The following is a 24,104-nucleotide window of genomic DNA, read 5'->3' as shown; positions in this document are numbered from 1 at the left end:
GAGGCAGGCAGATTTCTGAGTTCGAGGCCAGCCTGGTCTACAGAGTGAGTTCCAGGACAGCCAGGGCTATACAGAGAAACCCTGTCTTGAAAAAAACCAAAAACAAAAAAGAGCCTTTTCACTTCTCACCCTGATGAGGACTTACTTACTTACTCCTTTGCCCTCTAGGAATGGGGAGCAGGCTGTCCCCATGACTTCCTTGGTGCCTACAAGCTGCAACATGACATGTCATGGACTCCATATGAAGATGTGGAGAAGCAAGATGCTAAAATCAGCATGATGGACAAGCTGCTGAGCCAGCCCATGGCCTTGCCCCCATGCACTGAACCCACCTTCCAGGGACTGCCTCACTGAGTAGCTCTGACTAGCAGCCCTCATGACCAAGGCTTGAGCGCTACCCACCTCCTGTCCACATTCTTTCCCTGGGAAAGCGGGAAGGGGGAACTATGGGTATTTGGTGAATCATGAACTACTTGGACGATGATCTTGATGAATGTAGCTGCTGATTTTGCTCTCAGTTGGGATGGTAAGGAATCCCAGCACTGTGGGATCTTCTTGGGTTCACTGATGCCCAGTCAGTTGGTTTCCAAGGATTGGCCAGAGCTTCCCTTTACCTCCAGCTGTCCCTCCCTTTGAGTCAAAACCCTGGAGAAGGAAGAGCCTTCTTCCTAGCAAGATGGTGAGTCATTCTCCAAGAGGAACCATTTGTCTCTCTTTGTGTGGGGTTGGTGTGGAAGCTGTCTGCATAGGTGCTGCCATGCTGATTTCAGGCTGACCTAGGAACCACAGTGTTGCCTAAGAGGGATTGAAAAAACAACAAACAAAACCTTGGCCTGGCTGGGTGAGAGCATTGACTCTAGAGTTTCAGTCCTGATGGTGGGCGGCCTGGTTTGTCCTTCTGCCCTTCCATCCTAGTGACACTGACTGGAGACTGAAGCAACAGCCTGGCAGGCCAGGTTTGGGAACCTAAGCCTGTGGAAGATTAGACCTTGAAGAGGTTTACAAGGTTACCCCTGCTGTTTTATGTGTCCATCCTAAAGCCTTCTTAGGGATAGCCTGAACTCAGCACCACCACAGGACAGACCCATCAAATGCATTTTTAAGCTACAGTGTGGAAGAGCTGGAGAGAGGGTCAGCAGTCCCGGGTACTTGCTGCTCTGCTGGGGGACCTGAGTTCCATTCCTAACACCCACGTCAGGCTGCTCAAAACCACCTGTACCTCCAGCTCCAGGAGCACTCTCTTCTGACTCCATTAGCCATACACACATGGCACACCCCACCCCAGATATACATATACATACATTTAAAAATAAATCTTCTCAAAGAGATAGTATGGAAGAATAGGGCAGTGTGGACACAAAACAAGAAAAATGACTGGTCTGTCCTCAGGTTATGAGTTGTCTGGGATTGTTTATTTATGGGGTCCGTATAGCTCAGGTTAGCCTGAAACTGACTAGCAGCAGCTGGCTTTAGTGTGATAATCCTGCCTCAGCCTCCCTAGTGGTGATTTACAGGCATGAGCCATCACACCTAGCAGGTTAGCTCATTTTTACAGCTTACTGAATAAATCATGAACTGAATAGAGGGGGGTGGAGCTAAATGATGGAGTGTTTACACAGTATTCATGAGGCTCTGATTCCATCTCCAGTGCTGCAGACAATCAGAAGGGACTGAACAGGGCCTTTCTTAGCTAAAACCACCGTGACTGACTGGGCTTTTTGAACTTGACCTCATTTTCTGTTTAGTTAAAAGTCACACCCTCAGTACCATGAGGTTTATTGTAGTAAGTTCTCAAGGACTTGAGGAGGTGATTGAGCCCACAAGCCCAAGTTTGGGTCTAGACTGTGTCCTGGTGTCCATGGCTTCACTCATGACCAGTGCACCTTATGAGCTAGAAACATCCATGCCTAGCAGAAGAACTGAGATCTAACAAGGGACACACAGAAACGTCCCTCACTGGGAAGCTGCAGAGCTGGAAGATGGGCTTTGCTGAGATGTTAGTTGATTCTGACCCCAGAACATTGCCCCATCTTCAAGAGGTTCTGACCTGTGTGGTAATGCTGGATTTTGAGAGGTACTTTGTTAGGAGGTAAACGAATTGCCACAGGGTTAGTGGCTTAAAGCAACACTCATCTATTCATGGCTTTGTGCCACAGTTTGTGTCAGCCTCTAGGTTTCACATACTGCAAGGGTGCAGTCAGGTTTTGGGCTAGGGCGTTACTGTCTGCTTCCAAGCTCACTTGGTTTTGCCAGAATATTGGTTCCTTGGAGATTGTTAAGCTACCTGGTGATAGTATGGTAGAGGTCCCCTCAGCTCCTTACCACAGGAGCCCAGCAGCATAGGAACATTTGCTATGAGAGAAAGGACTGGAGCTCACAAGAATGGGAGTTCTAACCTATGTAGCCCCACCACAGAAATGACATCGCCTCTGCTGGATTCGATTTAGAAGCCGGTCTCTAAGCTGGCACATGGAAGGGAAGGAATTACACAAGAGCATAGAGAGCAGAAGGCAGAGACCCCAGACCTTACAGTCTGCTGCAGTGCTCATTTGAGACAGAGAAAGTAACCGCTTTGGGTAAAAGAAGTATCAAGCCGGGCATGGTGGCACACACCTTTAATCCCAGCACTTAGGAGGCAGAGGCAGGCAGATTGCTGAGTTCAAGGCCAGCCTGGCCTACAGAGCGAGTTCCAGGACAGCCAGGGCTACACAGAAACCCCAACAAAAGTAGTATCAAAAGGTGATTGCGATTGGATAGTGTTGATACCACAGACCTGGACGTGACATTCAGCATTGGCAAAATAACCTCCTGGCTACATATCCACTCCCTTGTCTTTCTCCCTCCCTGTGACACGAAGTCATCAGGCTGAGCCGTGAAAGTGTAGATTACCCCCACTTTCGACATTTCCAACAGTGAGCTGCACCTGGAGAGAAACTTCCTATTCAGGAAGATGTAGGTCCTGCACTGTCCACCAGGTAGTGCCAGTGCTCCTTCCTGGATAGTGTGAGTGCCTGGCTGAGTGATGGCTGTTGATTGATAATGCCTAGTGGTTCTCGATACAGGATTCAGAATGGGGGAATTAGGGCTTAGTATATATAACACATGCTTTTCATCAGCTGCTCATCCCTCTGTCCTGGCAACTTTCTGAGCACTAAGTGCCTTCTCATTTCCAGGTTCTAGAGGATAATCTCAGAGTACCACAGGGCCTTGTTTCTTTGTTTGCGATAGAGTTTTTGGTTTGGTCTGGTTTGTTTTTTTGTTTATTTATTTATTTATTTTTGAGGCAGGGTTTCTCTTTGTATCCCTGGCTGTCTTGGAATTCACTCTGTAGGCCAGGCTGGCCATGAACTCATAGAGATCCACCTGCCTCTGTCTCCTGAGTGCTAGGATTGACGGTGTGAGCCACCACAACCTGGCTGTAGGGCCCAGTTTCAAAGAAGCAAAGTCTTTTAGGGGGAGAAGCTAGCTATAGCATGGTATAAGGACTTTGTGGAGGTATGTATAGGCACTGAGAATATGGGAAGACTTGTAAGGCTCTATTCTGTGTATAGGAAGCCTGTCTTTGGGGGCCAGGGAGGGTTCTTTTTGGGTGAAATGTATTGGATATGCTTTTAACCTCATCAAACAAAGGAATCTCGGTCTTTACAAGCAGTTGTGGTAAGAATGTTCTGGGTAGAAAATTCTAATAGCTAAAGAGATGGATGGAGGAGGAAAAGACGCAGCTGACAAAAGTAACAAGAAGGGCGTTGATAGACCTGATCCCTGCAGAGGTCCAGCAGCTGAAGCGAGCCCTGGCAGGGGGGATGGCAGCCGGACCAAGGTCTGCACTACTGGCCTTCAAGAAGTCACGTCTCACCCAGCAGGAGGCAGTGAGGGTCTGGACTGAGCTAGCAGCACTGGAGTGCGAGGTGCCAGTCTGTCCGCTGTACAGTGTTATCTGTGTTAGCTCTGGAATTTCAGTCCTGAAGGCAGTGGCCTGTCACTTTGCTTTCTTGGGAGGTTATGTGTGGGTGCCCATAGAGGCCAGAGAAGGGGGATTCTTCTCTGCAAGGGCACTGAGCACTCTTAGCCACCGAGTCATCTTTCTAGCCCCCCCCCCCACACACACCCGTTTGCTTTGTTTGGGCTTTTTACCTTAGAGCTATGTAATGGTGTGGCTTACAGTGAGTACCGTCTGACTTGATGATGCCCATGTAGCATTCTGAAGTCTGATGGATGGCCACCATGTTAGCTAGTAGAAGGTGAGATAAGCCAGAGGAAGAATCTAAACTGGTTCTTGAATGTCTGGCTCCAGTGTGTTTACCCACTCAACAGAATATGGAAGAGAAAGACAGTGTTGTGGGTATGCACCAGAGAAGACTGCTCAGACATGGGTTTAAGCCAACAGAAAGGCTACTTATTAGCTATTTATTAGCTGGTTGATGACCACACTGGGTCTTCAGCATCCCAGTGTAGCATTGAGCCTTTCCCAGGGGGAGCTTTTAGTTCCCTAGACACACTGTCACAAAACAAAGCAATGTCCTGGTTTGACATATTTCAGTTAACAAGAGCAGTTAGCCAGAAGCAAGAAAGCAAGGTTAGTACATTTAGAGATTTTTCAGAACTGTGGCTTTTGATGGATTGGGCCTTTGTTTTAGTGTTGGCAGGTGCTGCTGTCTGTGTGCTGAGTTTTACAGCCCGAATGGTACTTCCACCATGGAGTCAGTTGTGCTAAGGTCTGGGGCCCCGCTATAGACAATTCTGATAACTCTTAACAAAATTAGTGACCTATATTTACTTCAGGAATCAACCTTGCTGGCTCTGCCCAGGCTCACTGGGTGTAACCACTGACTGAGCTCCCTTCCCACCCCTAGGACCTAGAAGGAGCCCTAACTTTTGCATTTACCTTTCCAAGGTATTAGGTATATAGGTAAAGAGACAGTGTGTCTAGGGAACTTTTTATTCTATCAAATGCCCCCTGTATCTGATTTTCATCTCCATGTGGCCCATCACCCAGGAGGTCTGAGTGGGAGCATTTTCAGTTCAGAAAGTGACTCATGGCTATTCAGATAGCAATGGTAAGGTCGGGTTTAAACAAAGCTGTGTTTGCTTTGCAGCAAGCCATAACAAGTCATATCTACCTCCATCCATGTGTTACCTCGGTCATATTACTGGGGGGGGGGTCATGTCTTAGCATGTAGTTCTAGAGCACTTCAGAGTGACATACAAAGTGAGTGTGGCTAGTGTGGGGTGCCAGTCTCTAGTGCACACCTGTACTCCTGCACCTGGAAAGCTGAGGCAGGAGTCCCAGACCAGCAAGGAGACTGTGTCTCAAACAAAATGTGTGTGTGTGGCAGTGGTGGCGGTGGCTGGGGAGATAGGCAGTAAAATACTTGCTGCATGAACAAGACCTGAGTTTGATCCTCAGCACCCACATTTAGAAACCTGGGCATGGTCTTCCATGCTTGGAATCTCAGTGTTGGTAGGGCAGAGGTCACTGGCCAGCCTAGTGTAGTTGGTGAGTCCCAGGTTCCAGAGAGACCCTGTTTCAAAAACACAAGGTGCATAGCCTTTCTGAGGATGTGTACACACACCCAGCCTCCAAAGTCAAATAAATAAAGCAGAATGAGAATGTGAGCTACCCTGGGAGTGGCTCACTTAGTGTTCAGTGATTAGCATAGAGCGGAGGTTAGCCAAGGCCAGAGAAGTATACTATTCCTAAGCAACTGAGCCCATGTGTGTGGCATCAAAGCCCATGTGAAACTTGTCTGCAGAAGGTAAGGTTGGTTTCTGGAGCTGGAATTGGAAGGAAGGAGCCACTAAGTGCCTGGAGAAATGGGACTTGTATAGTCGTGAGCAGATTTGATTGAATGGGTCACTCACGACTTGAACGTGTTTGTCCACATCTTGATTGGGCTGTTCTCCTATCCTCATCTCTCCCACTCCACTCTTCCTGAATCCAAAGCTCTTCCAGGGTTAGCGTCTTGGCGCTCTCTCTCCTGCGTGCTCCAACCCACTCCATTCCCAGGGCTTTAGCATCCCTAAGCTGCCAACTCATACATATTTCTAGCTCTGTTCTGTACTCAAGTTAATGCACATTTGCCCTGCGTCTGTACTTGCTCATTCATTACAAACTTAATATGTCTAAAATAACTGAATTTATCCCCAAAACGTTTCACATCCTCTGTGTTCTCGTCATCTTCTGTCTCACACTGTTACTTAGTTCAGAAACACTAAGCGTCCTTCATTGCCTTTCTCCCCATGCCAGTCAGCCCTGCCCTCAGCACAGCTCACAGGTCTGACCCCCTCATCACTTCCACCCTTTTTTTCTTGGTCCAGTTCACCTATGTCTCAACCTAAGGCAGTAGATTCCTGTGGGCCTCCTCGATTCCTTCCCCCACACTTGCCATACTTGAGTGTCACCATGGAGACCCTTAGCAACATCCTTTAACACTAGGAGCCATCCCAACACCTGCTTCAGAACACCCCAAGGCTCCGTGTGAGCCTCCATGGAGACAGCAGAGGGCAGTGGTGTGGTTGGGCTGCGTTTGTAGCATACTCTTGGCCCCAGCCTGTTCTTCAGTTTTCAGACACCCACGTCCGACTTCTGTTGTTAAATCCATCCGTAACGTGATGTTTTTCCACCTGTCCAGTCACTTTGTTCACAGAAATAATGACTCTGAGACTTAGTATTTCATGAATATGTGCCTCGGCCAAAAGTTTTGCTTGTTCCCCAACTAGCTCACAACGTAATTACCTGTTTATTCTAGTCTTTGCCATATCATGTGGCTGGTTACCTGGTCTGCAGTTACATAAGACCACCTTCTTCTGTGTTTGGGGCGAATCTCTCGTGCCTGACTATTTTCCGGAATCCTTGCTGGATGTCCCACCTTCTAATCCTGCCTGAGCTCACTGTCCGTATGCTTTTTTATTGACAGGTGAGGCTTCTGTACAGTGCACAAGAGACTATCTCTACAGACTTTAGTGTCAGATTCTTCTCAGAGCGCTGTAAGTTCTTATTTTAATGTTAACTGCTGGCTGTTAAGTCAGGGGCCTTTGAATACCCTGAACAAGTAATTATAATAAAGCCATATACTCATCCCAGGTCCACTGATGAGGAATGGTGTTGTTGACAGTAAATGAACTATTAGATCCACCATTTCCTTGAGTAGAACAAGGCTGGATACGTGGCAAGGCCAGTCCAAGGCCCAGGGAGATCCTGTGCACAGCCTTAGCCTAGTGTGAGTCGTCTGATGGCCTCTAGGCTCGTGCTAGATGCCCTCTCCCTTGCTGATTGTGGTGTCACATGGCCCCTAGCTCCACCCTTTCTATTGCATATTCTCTGGGCCCTGGATACCCTTGCTGATTCAATTTAGCCTCAGTGTGGTGTGGATGTGGGACAGCTGAGGGTGGACCCTACCTAGAATATTATCCAGCACTGTTGCTTTCCAAGGCTGTGGGTGCTTCACACTTGTAATCTCAGTCCTCCGGAGACTGAGGCAGGAGGATCACATGAACTCAAGGCTAGCCTCAGCTACATAGTTTCAGTCAGCCTGGTTTACAGTAGGGCAGTGTCTTAAAACAAAAATGAAACAAAAGGGATTTACTGACCCATGTGGTGGACCACACCTTTAATCCCAGCACTTGGGGGGCAGAGACAAGTGGATCTTCTAGAGTTTGAGGCCAGTCTGGTTTACAGAGCAAGTTTCAAGACAGCCAGGGCTATACAGAGAAACCCCATCAGGGGGTCGGGGGTCGGGGAGAGGTGGGTCTTCTATAGCACACTATCCATTCAACTGCTCCATCTGGAACCTTCTGGAAAGCTTTCATCCTTGTTTAGGGCCTCCCTCACTCTTGCAATTCCTTTCACACTGGCTGCCTCTCCAATCCCTGACTTATCCTCCATCTTACTTCTGTCCTTTACAGTGACTTTCTGAAAGAACCTGACTTAAAAAGCATTGTCTTCATTTTGGGGCCTTACTTCCTCAGATCTTCATCTCCCTGAGAAATGTTACTATATGTTTATACCACTTTTTAGGTACAAAAACCTGGGCCTATAAAAGGCCATACCTGCTTGGAGCTGACACTCAAGGGGCTCCTCACGATGTCGACCCCAGCCTGCTTTTACAGTTGTCACCTCACTCCACAGTCACTCAGCAGCAGAAGTCTGCACCAAGGGGAAGCTGGTGGTGAGCCCAGGATGGCTCTATCCAGGTCCAAGTGGGTGGAGAAAGCAGGCCCCTCCCCTAAGAATCCTCCATGCTCCGCCTCTTGCTGCCCTCCACAAGAGCTGTAAATTGAGGGCCTGCTGCCTCTGTCCAAAGACTCTGCAGCCCCTCCCCTGTCCTCTGGATTGTGAGCTAAGAGCCAGGTTAAGAGGCTGGACCCGCATCGATGCACGATGCACCCTCACCTGGGCTGGACCCTCTGCCTCAAAAGGCAGCGGGAAAGCCTCAGCTTCACCTAGGAATGTTTGATCCCCAGGTAAGCGTTCCCCGGGGATATAGAGCAGGTGGGGCGAGAAAGAGTGACAGGGACATCAGGCCAGCCAGTGCAAAATTGCGTTTAACCGGGTTACCCGGACAACCTGCGGGAAGCTAGCGAGAGACTAGTGTTGTGTCCTGTTCAGGCCAGCCATCTGACAAAATTGCGTTTAACCGGGTTACCCGGACAACCTGCGGGAAGCTAGCGAGAGACTAGTGTTGTGTCCTGTTCCCAAGAGGCCAGGTCTGTGCAGGAGTTGTCCTCTGGCCTCCGGGGAAGGAGTGGCAGTGTGTGCGATGTGGAAGGACAAGAGACACCACTGCTGGAAAGTACAGCTTCATTCTTAGCAGCCTCTCGTGTTGCCTGATGAGGGACCCGCTCATCCTCAGTTCACGTTCTAGAAACCCACAGTCAAGAGAGCGCCCGGGCAGGTTCTCACCCACAGCTTCCGTTCCTCCCCAATCCATGTTATTCCCACATGGGGCGGGCCCACAGTCACCTCTGGGAGGACCCCAGCCCAGACTTCCCCAACTTCATCTCCAGTCTCCCATGTCTTGGGAACCAAGACTTGCTGTATTTTTAATTCTTTTTGGCTATCACACCCATCCTTCCACCCTGGTAAGTGTCACCACATGGGTGAAATTCTCCCTTCTCCTTGGTTGCCCCAGACTCCCTCTACTTCCTGGTATACCCAGGGCAGCTGGAACATGCCTAGTCACACATAACACGTTTCCTCAAGAGCCTGACATTCCATCAAGACTGTATCATCCGAAGTTGGCACATGGGTCTTGTTCTACTTACCGAAATACGCAAAGCACGGCACAGGGAGGGACTGGAAGATGAGATGAATAAATGTTAAGGGGCAGTTGAGCAGTTGCCTGGGGTGCTGAAGGGGCTTCATCTAAAATGGCTTCCCAAAGGCCTCAATGAGGAGGGCTAGATTCTGGGTACATTAGAGTCAGTGCAGCAAGAGGGACTAAGTGGTGTACTGTATGAACTAACATCGAGCACTTTTATTGTTAGGCCTCATGCTTGGCACAGGAGACCCCAATCTGCACTCAAGTTGCATCCCCTCTAGGAAAAAAGGAAGACAAGGTAGGCCAAGTCAGTAAAGAACACCAGGGTTACACAGTGAGCATGAGATGGCTTCCAAGACGAGAGCACTTACAAGTTCTGCAGGCATCAGAAGGCTCCTCAAAGAGGACCAATCAAAGACCCAAGGAAGTCCCCAAGAGAGGGGTTTCAGTGGGGCTGGAGAGTGGGAGCTAGAGAGCGTGGCCGGGCTGGTGTGGGGCAGGACTCCAGACTGAGGAATTCAAGAACCTGTCGTATGACCAAGTCTACTCCTTCAGGGCGGGGCACAAACCAGCTTCAGCTGTACTCCTCCTCTGAGCTTCCCCCAGGCAGGGCGACCCCTGCCTGTGCCCTTATGGTGTATCTCTTCTCCCATGCTGGCTTGCATCCTCTGCCTGACTATTCCTTGAGAGATCAATCCACAGTCACCTTTGTTTCCGGGACCAACCGTGAGACCTGCTCCTAACCAGTGTCTACTGTCGGAGTGAGGAGATTGCTCTCCATTTCTGTGGACGTGATCAGCCCTTCTTATCCCCAGCCCCTTCCTTTTGCTCCTGGAACCCATGTATGCATTTTTTTTTTGTGCAAATAATATTTAACTGAGAAAGAGGATACTCAGTACAAATCCTGAGATGTGTATGCTGTCTCCTGAGCCTCGCTCTCTCCTCTGTAAAATAAGGGGCCACTATGAATGCTTATGAACACAGGCTTGCACCTCATTTCTGTAGACCAGGGATTCTCAGCCTTCCTAGTGCTGCTGCCCTTTAATACACATGGTTCCTCATCTTGTGGTGACCCCCAACCATAAAATTATTTTCCTTGATACTTCAGAACTATAATTTTGTTGCTGTTATGAATTATAAATATCTGGTATTTAGGATATCTGATATGTGACCCCTGTGAAAGAGTCATTCAACCCCAAAGGGGTCACAACCCACAGGTTGAGAACTACTGTTCTAGACAGAGAGACTGGCTGTACATTCTTTGAAGGCAGTAAAGGTTCTCTTAACTCTGACTAACCATAGAGTGTGGGCACCTTCCTGCCCTGTTTGATAGATGGCAAAGTGCAGAGGGATGAACACTCAAGCTGAGTCTCCACCTGTAACTTCAGAGGGACCTCTTCTGAGGCTCTCCCCTTTCGTCGTGTCTGCCTTCCTTGGGATGTATAAGCAGGGGTGATAACCCTTGCCAGACTGAGCTCACAGGGCCAGTAGGAATCCCAGGTGCCCACGTGGCTTGTGACCAGGGCAGACAGTAGATGACTAATCAAGACTAGAGCATCTGTGAGGTGGTTAGATGGGGCACGTCGGTTGTTGGGGGACTAGGCATTTGCTGATCTGCCCCGGGAGGCAGAGACCCAGGGATGTGTTCTTCTAGGAGATGGTAAGTGGGTGGGACCTGGCTCAGGAACTGAGGTATCCTGTCCTATTGGGGTTGGTCTTGAGGCAGGAGAGATGGCTGTGTAGCTTCATGGAGTGGGACAGCACGGTCAGCCTGTCTCCCCTTCCCTCAAAGCTCTCTGAGGCTTACATTATTTCCTGACTTAGGTATTAGTCCTGAGGGTTGTGGTCACACAGCTCCTGATTCTTTTGGTGACTAAGGCTGCCTATGGAAACAGCCAGCCCTTCAGTGATGCCTCCAGTCCCTGACCCAAGTCCAGCCCCTCACAGCTTTGGACAACTTTGTGGCAAGGTTTCTTGAAACCAAACAAAGTTTGTCTCAATGCTTTAAAATTTTTGTTTTGTTTGTTTTTGAGACAGGGTTTCGTGTGTAGCTCTGTCTATCTGTCCTGGAACTCACTCTATAGACCAGGCTGGTCTTGAACTCAGATCTGCCTGCCTCTGCCTCCCAGGAGCTGGGATTAAAGGTGTGCAGTGCCACGGCTGGCATTGTCTCAGTTCTTGCTCAGGCCATAAGATCTGGAACTGTCTGTCCAGAGTGGTTGTCTGGAGGACTGAGCCTCAAAATGAGTGAAGGATTGAAGAGAGAGTGGACATGAGAACAAGAATGAACTCATATCACTCAGGGGTAGGGTCATTGTGTGTGGCTGACGTGATGTGTTTACCCCTATTAGTGGGGATTGCCTGGCTCAGAGAGGATACAAACAGTTTATATGTAAGGGAAACATTTGGTTGGACACAGTATTAAAATCAGCCAAGACTGGTTGTGAAGATGGAAAGGCCAGCTGGTCCCCTGCTGCTGTAAGAGATATCATGACGGGTGGTCAAAGGCCTGGACATGGCCTGTCCCAACATGCAGAGGCAGTGTGGTAAAGCTGTCCCGGTGACCTCCTCAATCCTAGCACCCAGATCTCCTCCTGCTGGAGCCTTGGCTCCCAGCAGGAATGGCAGCAAGTTGGGAACCAAGCAGCTGGGATTCGGTTCTACTCACTTAGTGTACGACTTTGAACAGATTTCTCCAAGTTGCTGACCTTGAGTTTCCTCACTCATAAAATGGGGGAAGAAAGAGTGCACGCTCTCTGCTGGCCCAGACCAGAGGTGAGGACACACTGAAGAGTGCTGGGGAGCCACTGAGTGGCATCCACATCCATTCTGAGAAGTTGATTTCCTTCTCTGTTGGAGATGGAACCAGTGTTGTGGAATCCCAGAGGTCTCTGAGGGAGTGTCAAGTCAGCCATTAGTCTATGACAAGGTTCCATCTCATAGAGACCTTTGAGGTATCAGGAAGGCTCCTGTGGGGCCAGGGCAAGGGAGATGGATGTCCACACAAGTTCATCTGGCCACGGCTAAGATGAATGGTTTTCCAAACATTGTCTTTAACTCTAGTGTCTCCTTGCTAATTTGTCCTTTTAGTCCAGTTGGTGAGACAGTGTCATGAGGGGTGCAGTTCTCATTTGGGGGTCTCTGGGAGCCTCTCTGGAGACCCTTTGACCTTGAGAGCCCTGTGCACCTCTCTCCTGGGCCACAGGTCATCGCATCATGAAACAAGAGCAGATCGGTTCTCAGATGACTGAATTTTCCTGGAAAGACATTATTAATGCCTTGGCCCTGGCCAACATGATCCTGGGGCTCTTCTCCATCTTCTGCAGCTTCAGCAGGTAGGTCTGGGGCACTGCCTGCTCCTAGCCTAAAGCTGGAGCCTATGGCGTGAGGAAGCAGTACAGACTCTAGAGACCTGGCCAGTGTGGCAAAGGATAAACTCAGGGATGGGGACAGTCAACACACACACACACAGAGACACACATGCAGGTATGCACACACGCACGCATGCATGCACTCACGCATGCACACACTCACGCACAGCTTCAGATTCAGGGACCAGGATCCCAGCCTTCCTGTTACTACAATCTGATACATGACTTGAGCTAGTTTACACCTGAGCCTCAATCTCCACATGGCATGAGGGGTTTATATTATCATTGTTCTTGTTCCTTCAGCCAGAGCAGTTAAGAATGGCTTTATTTGGGGCTGGAGAGATGGCTCAGTGGTTAAGAGCACTGACTGCTCTTCCAAAGGTCCTGAGTTCAATTCCAAGCAACCTCATGGTGGCTTACAACCACCCATGATCAGATCTGATGCCCTCTGCTGGTGCATCTGAAGATAGCTACAGTGTACTTACATATAATAAATAAATAAATAAATCTTAAAAAAAAAAAAAAAGGAATGGCTTCATTTATTATTATACATAAGTTTACTGTAGCTGACTTCAGACACATCAGCAGAGGGCGCCAGATCTCATTATGGGTGGTTGTGAGCCACCATGTGGTTGCTGGGATTTGAACTCAGGACCTTCAGAAGAGCAGTCAGTGCCCTTACCCGTTGAGCCATCTTACCAGCCTGGCAGGCGGATTTCTGAGTTTGAGGCCAGCCTGATCTACAGAGCAAGCTCCAGGACAGCCAGGGCTACACAGAGAAACCCTGTCTTGAAAAAAAAAAAAAAAACAGCCGGGCGTGGTGGCACACGCCTTTAATCCCAGCACTTCGGAGGCAGAGGCAGGCAGATTTCTGAGTTCGAGGCCAGCCTGGTCTACAAAGTGAGTTCCAGGACAGCCAGGACTAAACAGAGAAACCCTGTCTCAAAAAAACAAAACAAAACAAAACAAAACGAAAGAAAGAAAGAAAGAAAGAAAGAAACAAACAAACAAACAAACAAACAAACAAAAACAAAAGGCTTATAGGAAGGGAAGTACTCATGGCCATTCTCTCTTTCTTTCCCTCTCTTCTCTTCCTCCCCTCACCCTCTCTCTTCTCCAAAGTAGCCCAGGATGGTCTAAACTCACTATGTATCTTAGACTGTCCTTGGACTTCTGATACTTCTGCTTGAACCTCCTGAGTGCTGGAACTATAGGTGTGAGCCACCCCACTTGGCTTTGTTCATATTTTCTGTTTCTCAAATCAGAATATATGATTTGTCCATCTGATGTGAGCACTGTTCTGGAACTTCTGTCACACTTGTGCCACCAATAAAGCAAACAATTTATGTTCCTATAAGTTGGATTCTATTTTGAGAGCTTTGATAAATCAGCTCTTTAAAGAAACCCCTTTGAGCCAGGCGTGGTGGTGCATGCCTTTAATCCCAGCACTCGGGAGGCAGAGGCAGGAGGATTTCTGAGTTCGAGGCCAGCCTGGTCTACAAAGTGAGTTCCAGGACAGCCAGGACTAAACAGAGAAACCCTGTCTTGAAAAAAAAAAAAACAAAAAAAGAAGAAAAAAGAAACCCCTTTGTGATGTACTCCTGATATGTACTTGATTCTTTCTGTATCTGTTTTTCATCCATAAATTTGGAGTTTTAGAGTCTAATTAGTGGGAGAATGCACATCTGTAGTAGGGAAAACTTAGTTTAACCAAATCCCCTTCAAGGGTCGTTTTTGTGTTACAATTGTAGGTTCTGTATCTTCATTTAGCCTCGGGCCCCTTTTGATACCCCTTTTGATACTGTGGGCTAAGCAAATGCTGAAGCCGTTTGGGGGTGGCCAAGGTCAGGCTCCCTTGGTTCTGCTGGGTCATCTAAGCATTGTAATCCAGTGCAGACTTGGCAGTAGACCTCTGGGCAGGCTTGCTTTGGATTGCATGACTACTCAGAGGGGTTTGGGACCACATGATGGACAAGATGCAGTGGAGAATGTGGGGGCTAGAGCAACTCTGGGAAGTCACTTAGAGTAGAGCCAGCATTCGATTCTAGATTAGGAGATACTGGCAGATCCTTACCACACATCAAACTCAAGAGAACTTTGGGAGACACCGACAGGTCTAAACCAAAGTTGAGAAGCCATCCCCTATCAGTCATCCTAGAAAATCAGCAAGCATATTAAGCTGGGTAGCACACCCAGTGTCTGATGTCACTGACACCTGCAGACGCTCTGTCCAAGAGCAGCAGACTGTATTCTCAGGCCGTCCTGGAGAATTCACTAAGACAAACTGCATTCTGGACATATAAAAGAGTAGAAGTCATAAAGAAGGTGATGTCAGGTCCAATGGAATTAAACTGAAGCTCAGAAGGTGAAAGGATGTACAAACCCCAACCTGAGATCACTCATGGGAGCGCACTCACCTACAGTGTGAGGCCCGAGCTTCAGTCTCCAGTACTGGAAAAAATAAGCACCAGATGGTTAATTAGAAAGGTTAGAGTTTAGCCAGGTGTGATGACATAAGCTTGTAACCCCAGCACTAAGGAGGCAGAGGCAGGAGGATCAAGGGTTCAAGACCAGGGGTTGGGGAGATCGATCAGTTGATGAAGTAAGTGCTTGTGGTCCAAGTGTGAGGGCTTGAGTTCAGATCTTAGCGGCAGGTAAGAAAACCAGGCATGGTGGTGTACACTCAGACTCCAGTGCTGGAGACGTGGAGACAGGGGAATCTGTGGGGCTCACTGGGCTTCCAGCCTTACCAAACCAGTGAGCCCCAGGTCCCAGTGAGAGGCCCTGTCTCAAAATTATGGTGGATGGCTCCTGAGGAACAGGTGTCTTAGTTACTTTTCCTATTGCTGTGACAAAACACCTTACGAAACAAAGCACTTAGCTGGGCTTACATAGGATTAGAGTTCATGATGGCAGAGTAAAGGCATGGGGGGAAACAGCTAAGAGCTCACATCTTGGTTAGAAAGCCAGAGGCAGAGAAAGGGGCACTGGGAGTGACTGGAGTCTTCTGAAGTTTCAAAGTCTGTCCCTGTGACACATCTCCTCCAACAAAGCCACGCCTCTGAATCCCTCCCAAACAGTTCCACCAATGGGTGGGGGAGGTGGGAGGCATTCTCACCGAAACTACTACAGATGAAAGAAAGGAGAGGACAGAGGACGCCGCTTAGTATAAATCCTTCATTTCACAGTGGAGAAAAAAAAAAAACCTAGAGAGACATCTAGTGACTTAGCTGAAAAGTCAGTGAGGAGGTGGTAGAGGCTGCACTAAGAAATAGGAAGGAGCCCATGCCATCAAATACACCTGGGACTTAAGGGTTGGGGGATTTTGGTGATTACTGTGGGGAGCGGGTCTGGGGGAGACAGAGCCATGTATGAGGTTGTGTGTGTAAAACATTTAAAGCACAATATCCAGAAGGGCTGTGAGTAGGGGGAATGGGAATGTAATGTGCGTGCGTACGTGTGTGTGCGCGTGTGCATGTGCGTGTGCGTGCGTGTATGTGCGTGTGCCTGTGCGCGTGTGCGTGCATGTGTGCGTGTGCGTGCATGCGTGCATGCATGTGTGTGTGCGTGTGTATGTGCGTGTGTGTGCATGTGTGCATGCGTGTGTGTGTGCATGCGTGTGTGAGTGCGTGTGTGCGTGCATGTGTGAGTGTGTGTGCGTGTGCGTGCGTGCGTGTGTGCGTGCGCGTGTGTGTGTGTGTGTGTGTGTGTGTGTGTGTGTGTGTGTGTTAGGGGTTGTGGAGAGTGGGGATTGGGTTGGGGGACTTGTCCAACGGGCACTACAAGAAGCTGCCCTGCTGGCCTGCCCTCTAGGAAATCCCACTGTGCTTCCTGGATGCTTCTGATCTGCTTCCTGTTAGACATTGCAATAGGATCGATGACCAAACACCTCAACATCCCCCACAAACTGGGTGAGTCTAGACCTCAGGCCCACTCTCATCCCTACCGTGGGGAGCGTCCATCTCCGGTTACCACCCATCCTCTGACATCAGGCAGGCCTTCTTCAGTTACTCCTAATTGTGCACATGCCCATGTGACTAGCGGAAACCGGTCCTGCTGTCTGCACCCTAGATCCATCCTCTGGGCTGGCTCTCTTCCCCATCGTTGTCCTGTCCCTGCCCTGGTGTTCAATCCCTAACTTCTTTTCCTTTCTGTTTTAATTCCATTTACTCTTCTTCTGATTTATGCTAGTGTGCTGAAGGTTTTGTTTTTGTGTTTACACTTCATAGCACATTATTATGATTTTTTGTTTTGTTTTGTTTTTTTGTTTTTTTCGAGACAGGGTTTCTCTGTGTAGTCCTGGCTGTCCTGGAACTCACTTTGTAGACCAGGCTGGCCTCAAACTCAGAAATCCACCTGCCTCTGCCTCCCAAGTGCTGGGATTAAAGGCATGCACCACCATGCCCGGCCATTATGATCATTGTGAGTTTTAGAAGGTAAGATCTCACTCTCACTTACCCAGGCAATTTCTTTGCTGTTTATCCTTTCTTGCTTTCCCAGTGTTTGTTGGGGATCACCTTCATTCTGAGTGAAGAGTGTCCTCTATCACTCTCAGTGAAGAGAGCGGTGAGGGCCAATGGGATGAGAAGCAACCCCAGGCAAAACGTCTGGGCCAAAATACCTTGAAAGGTGCTAAGGCTTGTGAACATGTGTGCTAAGCCTTGCATGTTGAGTGATGAGGACCAACAGAGGCAAAGCCTATGGGAGGCCCAGGCTTTGACCTCCAGGCCACGTTAAGGGGGCAGCTGCTGCCCTCTGAGAGCCCAGTACTCCAAACTGTCACCACTCCAGGTGAGACTAGGGTGTAGACCACACACCTGTGCGTTAACCTTGTCCTCCGAAGCAGGACTCGAACTGAATGACTTTGCCATCTTCACCACCTTTGGCCTGGCCTCGGCTCTGCTCCTGGGCGTGGATGGGCCTCTGAATGGGCTCCTGGCCATCATCTATGTGCTCACCACTTCTTTCCGCCTGTGTTTTTATTCAACTGGTGAGTGGAATCCAATCCATCTTAGGACTGTGGCAGGGATCAAGGGGCAGGAGAAGCCAGGGGCAATTTATGGACTCTTCCTCTTCATGAGCCTGTCGGAGGTTAAGGGCTGTACTGGTCTGGGAGACACAGGTTCTTGCTTCTTCGGCAGCTACGTCTCTCTGCTGTTACCTGTGTATGGAACCTTGCTTCACACCAGTTTCCCCAAACAAGAGAAGTTGTGCTAAAGTGAGGGCAGCTGCTTTCCTAAGGCCACACAGAGAGGGGGTGCAAACCCAGCGCTCAGCCCAGACTGGCTTTTCAAGGACCCTTTAAGGTGTGGGCACACCTGGCAGACCACTTGGTGCCTGCTGTCCCCCAGAAACCAACCCAAACCCAAACCTGTATGACGTCTGCTTGTGGATGACCAAATGACCTCCACACTCCTGGGCTTAGGGAATTTGGCAGTTTGTGGAGAGGACACACAAAGTAATAGGTGCCCTTAGAGCCAGCTGATCCTTGGTCTTTCCCTAGGAGGAGCTCCCTCTGGATACAAGGGCCTCCCCTGCCCCTATGCGTCCTGTGTTTTGGCTTCCACCTGCCTCCTGACTAAAGGCAATACGTTCATTCTCTGCTGCATGGCTTCTCTCATGATTCTCTTCATGATCGACCAGAGTCGCTACCCACACGATGAAATCCTAGATTCGGACAACTGGAAAAAAATTGTTTATATAGGAGGTGAGTTCAAACACCTGCCACCATCCTTGTGGTCACTCCGTGTCCCACCGCAGCATTGCCCCGCACTTTGCTCCCATGGGCCTTTCACCACCGAATCTCTTGTTACCAACAGGTTCCCAAAACAAATATCCAAACATTTTCTATGTTTAATGTCTGAAAATACTAAATGTACTCACCTGCATAGGGAACTGTTTTCTTTGGGCTCAGAGTTCCAGTGCATAGAATTAGGCTCTGCTCAATAATGTCTACCTAAGTTAACGAGCGCAATGGAGTCAGGGCGCGTGCTCCTATGTTCCAGGTACTGGGAGTCAGTCTCATAAACCAGGCATAGTCCTTGTCTCAGGTAGGGAGAAAGCCGAAACAAACTCACAAATAAAAATGACAAAATAGGATTGGAAACAAACAAAGCTGGTTGTAGTGGTTGTGTGTGTAATTCCAGTTCTTGGGATGCTGAGGCTGGAGGATCATTGCAAATTCAAGATTTAGGGAGTTCCAGGCCAGCCTGAGCTATAGAGTGAAACTCTGTCCCCAAAATAAGTAAGTAACTGCAAACTGGCATTTGTTTTGATGCCCTGGGAAAGTACAGGGTGCTCTCAGAGGACGGGCAATTCAGTATGGAGGGGTGTTGAAGTGAGAGCTGAAGGATGGGTCGGAAGGGCAGTCTAGGAAGAGGATGATGTTTTGTAGTGACTGAATGCAGAGAAGGTTCTTGAAGCCTTAGTAGAACAGTGTGGCTGGTCCTTGTGTGGAAAGCCAGTGACAAAGACTCAGGCTAGGCAAGTGGGCAGACTGGGTGGGATTTGAGATTTGATCCTAAAGGCAAACGAGACACCTGGGGTGGAACCTAGACAGCAAGTGATACATTCAGGGCAGCCGCTTCCAGGCATTGCTTGGACTGTCGTGTACCAGTGTTCAGATGGGAGGTGGTGGTGTGATGGATGGAGAGAAGCAGCTGAACTAGAGAGTTGCAGGAACTAGACTTGACACTGGGGGAAGCAGCGGAGTATAGGCACCAGCCATGGGAGATGCTCACAGAGGTGCCCCGAGTTAGGATTTCCTGCAAGGAGCATTCGTTTTCCTTTTAGAGTGTGTGCTTGTGAACCAGACAAGCATCCCTGGGAGCTGGCGATTCTTCCATGGTTCCTTTGCTGTGAATCCACTCTGGGTTGTTAGGGTCTGTTTTCTTCAAATTTGTATCATCTGTGGCACTAGTACAACATCCTTGTTCAAGTTCTGGGAGCTGGCTCTCCTGTGCCCAAATGGCAGAATGGTGAAGAGTGTCTGAGTTTGTAGTTGAATGTACCTCAGCTGAAGCTCTGACTTCTGCATGTGGTAGTTGTATAGATTTGTGTTAATACCTCACCATTTTTAATTCAATCTCCTTCATCTATAATTAAAGCCCCAAGTTCCTGGTGTGTAGGCTCACTGGAATTGAATGAGGCCACAGGTAGGTAATTCTCTGGTAGACTGTAAACTGCAATTCCTGGCCCCATCTTTTCCACTTCCCCTCTCCTAGCTCAGTGTTTTCCACAGAGGTTGTGCTCCTAGAGTTGATCCCCTCTGCTCAGAATAAAGTACACACTTAGAGCCAGACTCCTAGGTTTCTTTGCTCTGAGTTAAGGAGGAAACAGCACCTCACAGATCTGACACCAGTTAATGCCAGGATTGTGCACATTTCATAGTGGATGATGTTAATATTCTGCTTGTCCAGGGAACAGTGGATCACCTTAGACTGAAGACCCTTCTTCCCTACAGCTCCAGACTTTGGAAGCTGGCCCATGGCCAGTTTTGGAGAGTGAAAGCCATCTGTCTGTCTGTCTATCTATCTATCTATCTATCTATCTATCTATCTATCTATCTATCTATCTATCTATCTATCTATCTTTTAAGGACCAGTCTGGCTTTAAACNTCTATCTATCTATCTATCTATCTATCTATCTATCTATCTATCTATCTATCTATCTATCTTTTAAGGACCAGTCTGGCTTTAAACGTTGCCTCCTTGCCTCAGCACACCAATGACTCTTCTCCAATTGCAGTTTTCCAAAACTTTAGCATACCTCCTTAACGAGTTCTTTTCCCCAGAAGTGACCTTTTGTTAGGTCACCTGTCACGATCTACTGGTATCTTACAGATTGTGTGGTGGTCAGGTTGGGGATGCAGCCCAGTTGGTAGAGTACCCTCATAGTAGGCACAGATCCCTGGGGTTTGATCTCCAGCACTACATACACTGGTTGCGGTGGTACAAACCTGTAATCTCAGCACTTGGGAAGTGGAGGCCAAAGTTGTCCTCAGCTACATAGCAAGTTTTAGGCCAGCTTGGGCTCCCTCAGATCCTGTCATGAGACTATTGATGCTCTGTATTCTTGTTAACTGAGGCTGAATGTCTGGTTTTTAAAGGTCAGGCAGACTTAGGCTTGAATTAGGCCTTTGTGCAAGTTACTTCCCCTGTCTCCCATGAGAGAGGTAGACGTAATTCTAAGTCACAGGAGTTAGATGAGAAGCAGAGTCTAGTGCTGAGGAGATAGATGTACCATGAGGGAGTCCAGGTGCCTGATCATGTTTCTTCTGAGATTTAGATTGTCTTGGGAGTACCTGAGAATACATCCAAGATCAGTGATTGGCTTGGAGGGGCCTCAGGACTCAGCATGTTGTGGTACATATGGCTAAGACTGGCTAGAATACAAGGATGTGTATTCGCCCCATGTGGTGACACACGCCTTTAATCCCAGCACTCAGGAGGCAGAGGCAGTTGGATCTTTGAATTTTAGGCTAGCCTGGTCTACAGAGCCAGTTCTAGGACAGCCAGGGCTATAACAGAGAAACTGTCTCGAACAAAATAACAATAAAACCAAAACAACCAAACAACAAAACCCCCAAACAAACAAAACAAAACAAAACAAAACAAACCCACCACTGAAGGATGTGGTTCGAAATCAGCAGAGGGTGCGTGGGGTGTGACCACAGAAAGGGGGTGCTGGTTGTTCAGGGTCCACTCCAGGTGGCACCAGAGAGTTACACTCGGGTCCTGAAGCCCTGAACTGTGGTCCCTCCCGGAAGCACTGTCTTCTAGGGAAGGTCATCGGAGACTCACATTGGCACCTTCTGCCGAGCAGGGACCAAATCCAGACTCCAGAATGAAAGCGGGTGTCCGCCACAGACCATGTACCTGCGCGGTCTGGGCACAGTGAGGCGGCTGTTCACCACTGACCATGTACCTGCGCTGTCTGGGCACAGTGAGCCTCTCTGGTGTGAGAGCTAAGACCTCTCTGTAAGCAGTCTTGGGCATTTTACATTGCATGTTAAACTCCAAATAATTAGGATTTTTTTTCCATTGAAAAAGCTCTGGTCAACTTGGATTCAGTCTTGGCCGGGACCCGGCTTCTGGTCTGAGATCAACAGAATGGACCTGAGGTTGCATTAGCTTCCAGTTAGGGGCTTCCATAGTCTTAGTGAACTGAACTTACACATGGTGTTCCTGCCTCTTTGTTGCTGTCTCTTCAGCTCTGTGAGGGACAGAGTTGGATAGGAGCTGTGGGAGGTGCTTCATGAAACTGAGTGTCTCTGTTTCCTTTCCAGGTGTTATCTTGATGTTTTTCTCTCCGTTCCCGCTCACCGCCTTTTACTGCCTGACTTGGTCGCTCTCCTACATCTTCTCCCCTGAAGCCCTGTGGGGCAGAGGAGTTCGTATTAAGCTCTAGCGAGAGGAAACCATAATGTCACCCCTCCTGCTGGCTCTGTGGGCTTTAGGCTTAGCATGCTGGACCAAGACCTGCCTGTCCTCATTAAAGCTTTCAGATGCCTGGGTTGTCATATGCTTGGTGCGCTCTCTCGTCTTGAATCACATCAACCCACAGTGGGCCCAGAAACCTTTGCTTCTTTCCCCTTATTGAGGGTTCAGACTCCTTTTTAATCAGTCATGCAGGATAGACTCTTGTTTCCAAGCTAAGTTTTAAGCTGAAACTCAAACACAGCCTTGGACACATGAGACTTTATCTAAAAAAAGAAATTGGCCGGGCGTGGTGGTGCATGCCTTTAATCCCAGCACTTGGGAGGCAGAGGCAGGCGGATTTCTGAGTTCGAGGTCAGCCTGGTCTACACAGTGAGTTCCAGGACAGTCAGGGCTATACAGAGAAACCCTGTCTTGAAAAACCAAAAAAAAAAAAAAAAAAAAAAATTTATTGGCAGCCTAAAAGTATCACTCAGTATATTAGTCAAGAGCAGAGATGACAGGATGACTATCTATCTATCTGTCTATCTATAAATAAGGGGGGTTTATTCGAGTGGCTTCTACCCAATCCCCTGTCCCTCACAGATCCCTCACAGAGCTGAAGCAGCAGCAACAAGAGAGACAGGAACCCCAGGTTAAGTAATCTAACAATGGGTATCACCAGCACTCAGGAGGCAGAGGCAGATGGATTTCTGAGTTCGAGGCCAGCCTGGTCTACAGAGTGAGTTCCAGGACAGCCAGGGATATACAGAGAAACCCTGTCTCGAAAAAACAAACAAACAAAACCAACAAAAACAATGTCTGTCTACCAACACAAAATCCAAGATCTCATTCTGTATGTTTCTTTTCCAAATTCTCAAACACTAAACTCTACTCAGATGCCAGTTTGTCTTCTAAAATGCAAACAAGAAAGAAATACTGCATGCGATGATATTGTATTCTAAAGTTTGACCTTATGGAGAATGGAGATTCTGTTTTGAGGTGAGAATCATCAGAACTGTTGGCTAGTTCTGCCATTCTCCCACACGGTGGCGCCAGAGCTCCTCTGCAACCTGTCTGCCTTTGAAGTCTAGCGAGCAGTGTGTGGAACAACTGGGGCTCGGCTGTCAGCTCACCATTCAGTGCCCTGTTTCCTAGAGAGGAGGTTTTCTGAGATTCCCCCTGGGATTTCTCGCAGGGACAGAGGTAAAGGACGCCATGAAAGCAGGCTGAGCCCATGAATGAAGTCAGGGAGCCTAGACAGGTAGGTCTCTGGTCTGAACCCAAATGGTGGCGATTCCCCTCCCAAAACACTGCTCCATTCCAAGTGGAATCCTATGTGGGAACCCTCCCGCTTTTGTCTTCCGGTCCTGGCTGAGATGCTTAATCTCTCTAAGCCCATATCCTCATCTGTAGCGTGGAAGATTTACTTTCTCCACAGGAAGACAAACGCACAAGCTAGGGAGGTTCCGACTGGGTTTTCTTGTAGTATAAACTGATGTGCCTGTCACTTCAAGAAAAAGTTCTGTTGCCAGGGTGAGCGTAGGGGGATGTGTGTTTGAGGTGTTAGAGAGGCAGCTCAGCAGTTCAGAGTACTGGCTCCTAGTGACAGAGGAGCTAAATTTTGTTTCCAGCCTCAACAGGTCAGTGCCCAACTATGTGTGGCCCCCTCAGGGGTCCCACACCCTCTGTGGCCTCATACATACATGCAAATACTTTTATGTGAGTACACTGTAGCTGCACAGGTGGGTGTGAGCCTTCATGTGGTTGTTGAGAATTGAATTTTAGGAACTCTGCTCGCTCTGGTTGGCCCTGCTCGATCAGGTCAACTCCGCTTGCTCAGTCCCTGCTCACTCTGGCCCAAAGATTTATTTATTATTTATTATACATAAGTACACTGTAGCTGTTTTCTGACACACCAGAAGAGGGCATCAGGTCTCATTACAGATGGTTGTGAGCCATCATGTGGTTGCTGGGATTTGAACTTAGGACCTTCAGAAGAGCAGTCAGTGTTCTTACCCGCTGAACCATCTCTCCAGCCCATGATTACATTTTT

General features: G+C 48.5%; 2 protein-coding genes across 2 annotated transcripts in view; both read left to right on the top strand.

Annotated features, from left to right (window-relative positions):
- Window positions 1-2,664, top strand: part of C6H1orf50 (chromosome 6 C1orf50 homolog) — a 9,805-nt gene extending 7,141 nt beyond the window's left edge. The window contains exon 4 of the mRNA XM_021201202.2: window positions 169-2,664. Within this exon, the coding sequence (XP_021056861.1) occupies window positions 169-354 (186 nt within the window). The 3' untranslated portion in view covers window positions 355-2,664. The remainder of the gene's footprint in view (window positions 1-168) is intronic.
- A 5,728-nt stretch (window positions 2,665-8,392) lies between these two features.
- Tmem269 (transmembrane protein 269) lies at window positions 8,393-22,204 on the top strand. The gene is made up of 7 exons (XM_021201296.1): window positions 8,393-8,463; window positions 9,487-9,558; window positions 12,466-12,595; window positions 16,445-16,542; window positions 17,478-17,621; window positions 18,135-18,338; window positions 21,919-22,204. Exons 2-7 carry the CDS (start codon window positions 9,492-9,494, stop codon window positions 22,038-22,040), a joined length of 765 nt encoding a protein of 254 aa, XP_021056955.1. The 5' UTR covers window positions 8,393-8,463; window positions 9,487-9,491; the 3' UTR covers window positions 22,041-22,204.
- Window positions 22,205-24,104: the final 1,900 nt, after the last annotated feature.

This window comes from Mus pahari, chromosome 6 (genome assembly GCF_900095145.1).
Source record: "Mus pahari chromosome 6, PAHARI_EIJ_v1.1, whole genome shotgun sequence".
Taxonomy (NCBI): domain Eukaryota; kingdom Metazoa; phylum Chordata; class Mammalia; order Rodentia; family Muridae; genus Mus; species Mus pahari.
This window is presented reverse-complemented; position numbering and strand designations above follow the sequence as displayed.

Bases quoted from the DNA above. Each gene is read 5' to 3' on its own strand.
- Tmem269 (XM_021201296.1), top strand. From the start codon at position 9,492: ATGCTTGGCACAGGAGACCCCAATCTGCACTCAAGTTGCATCCCCTCT. The intron at 17,622-18,134 runs GTGAGTGGAATC...GTCTTTCCCTAG, and splicing joins CCTGTGTTTTTATTCAACTG to GAGGAGCTCCCTCTGGATAC. The intron at 18,339-21,918 runs GTGAGTTCAAAC...TTTCCTTTCCAG, and splicing joins AAAAATTGTTTATATAGGAG to GTGTTATCTTGATGTTTTTC.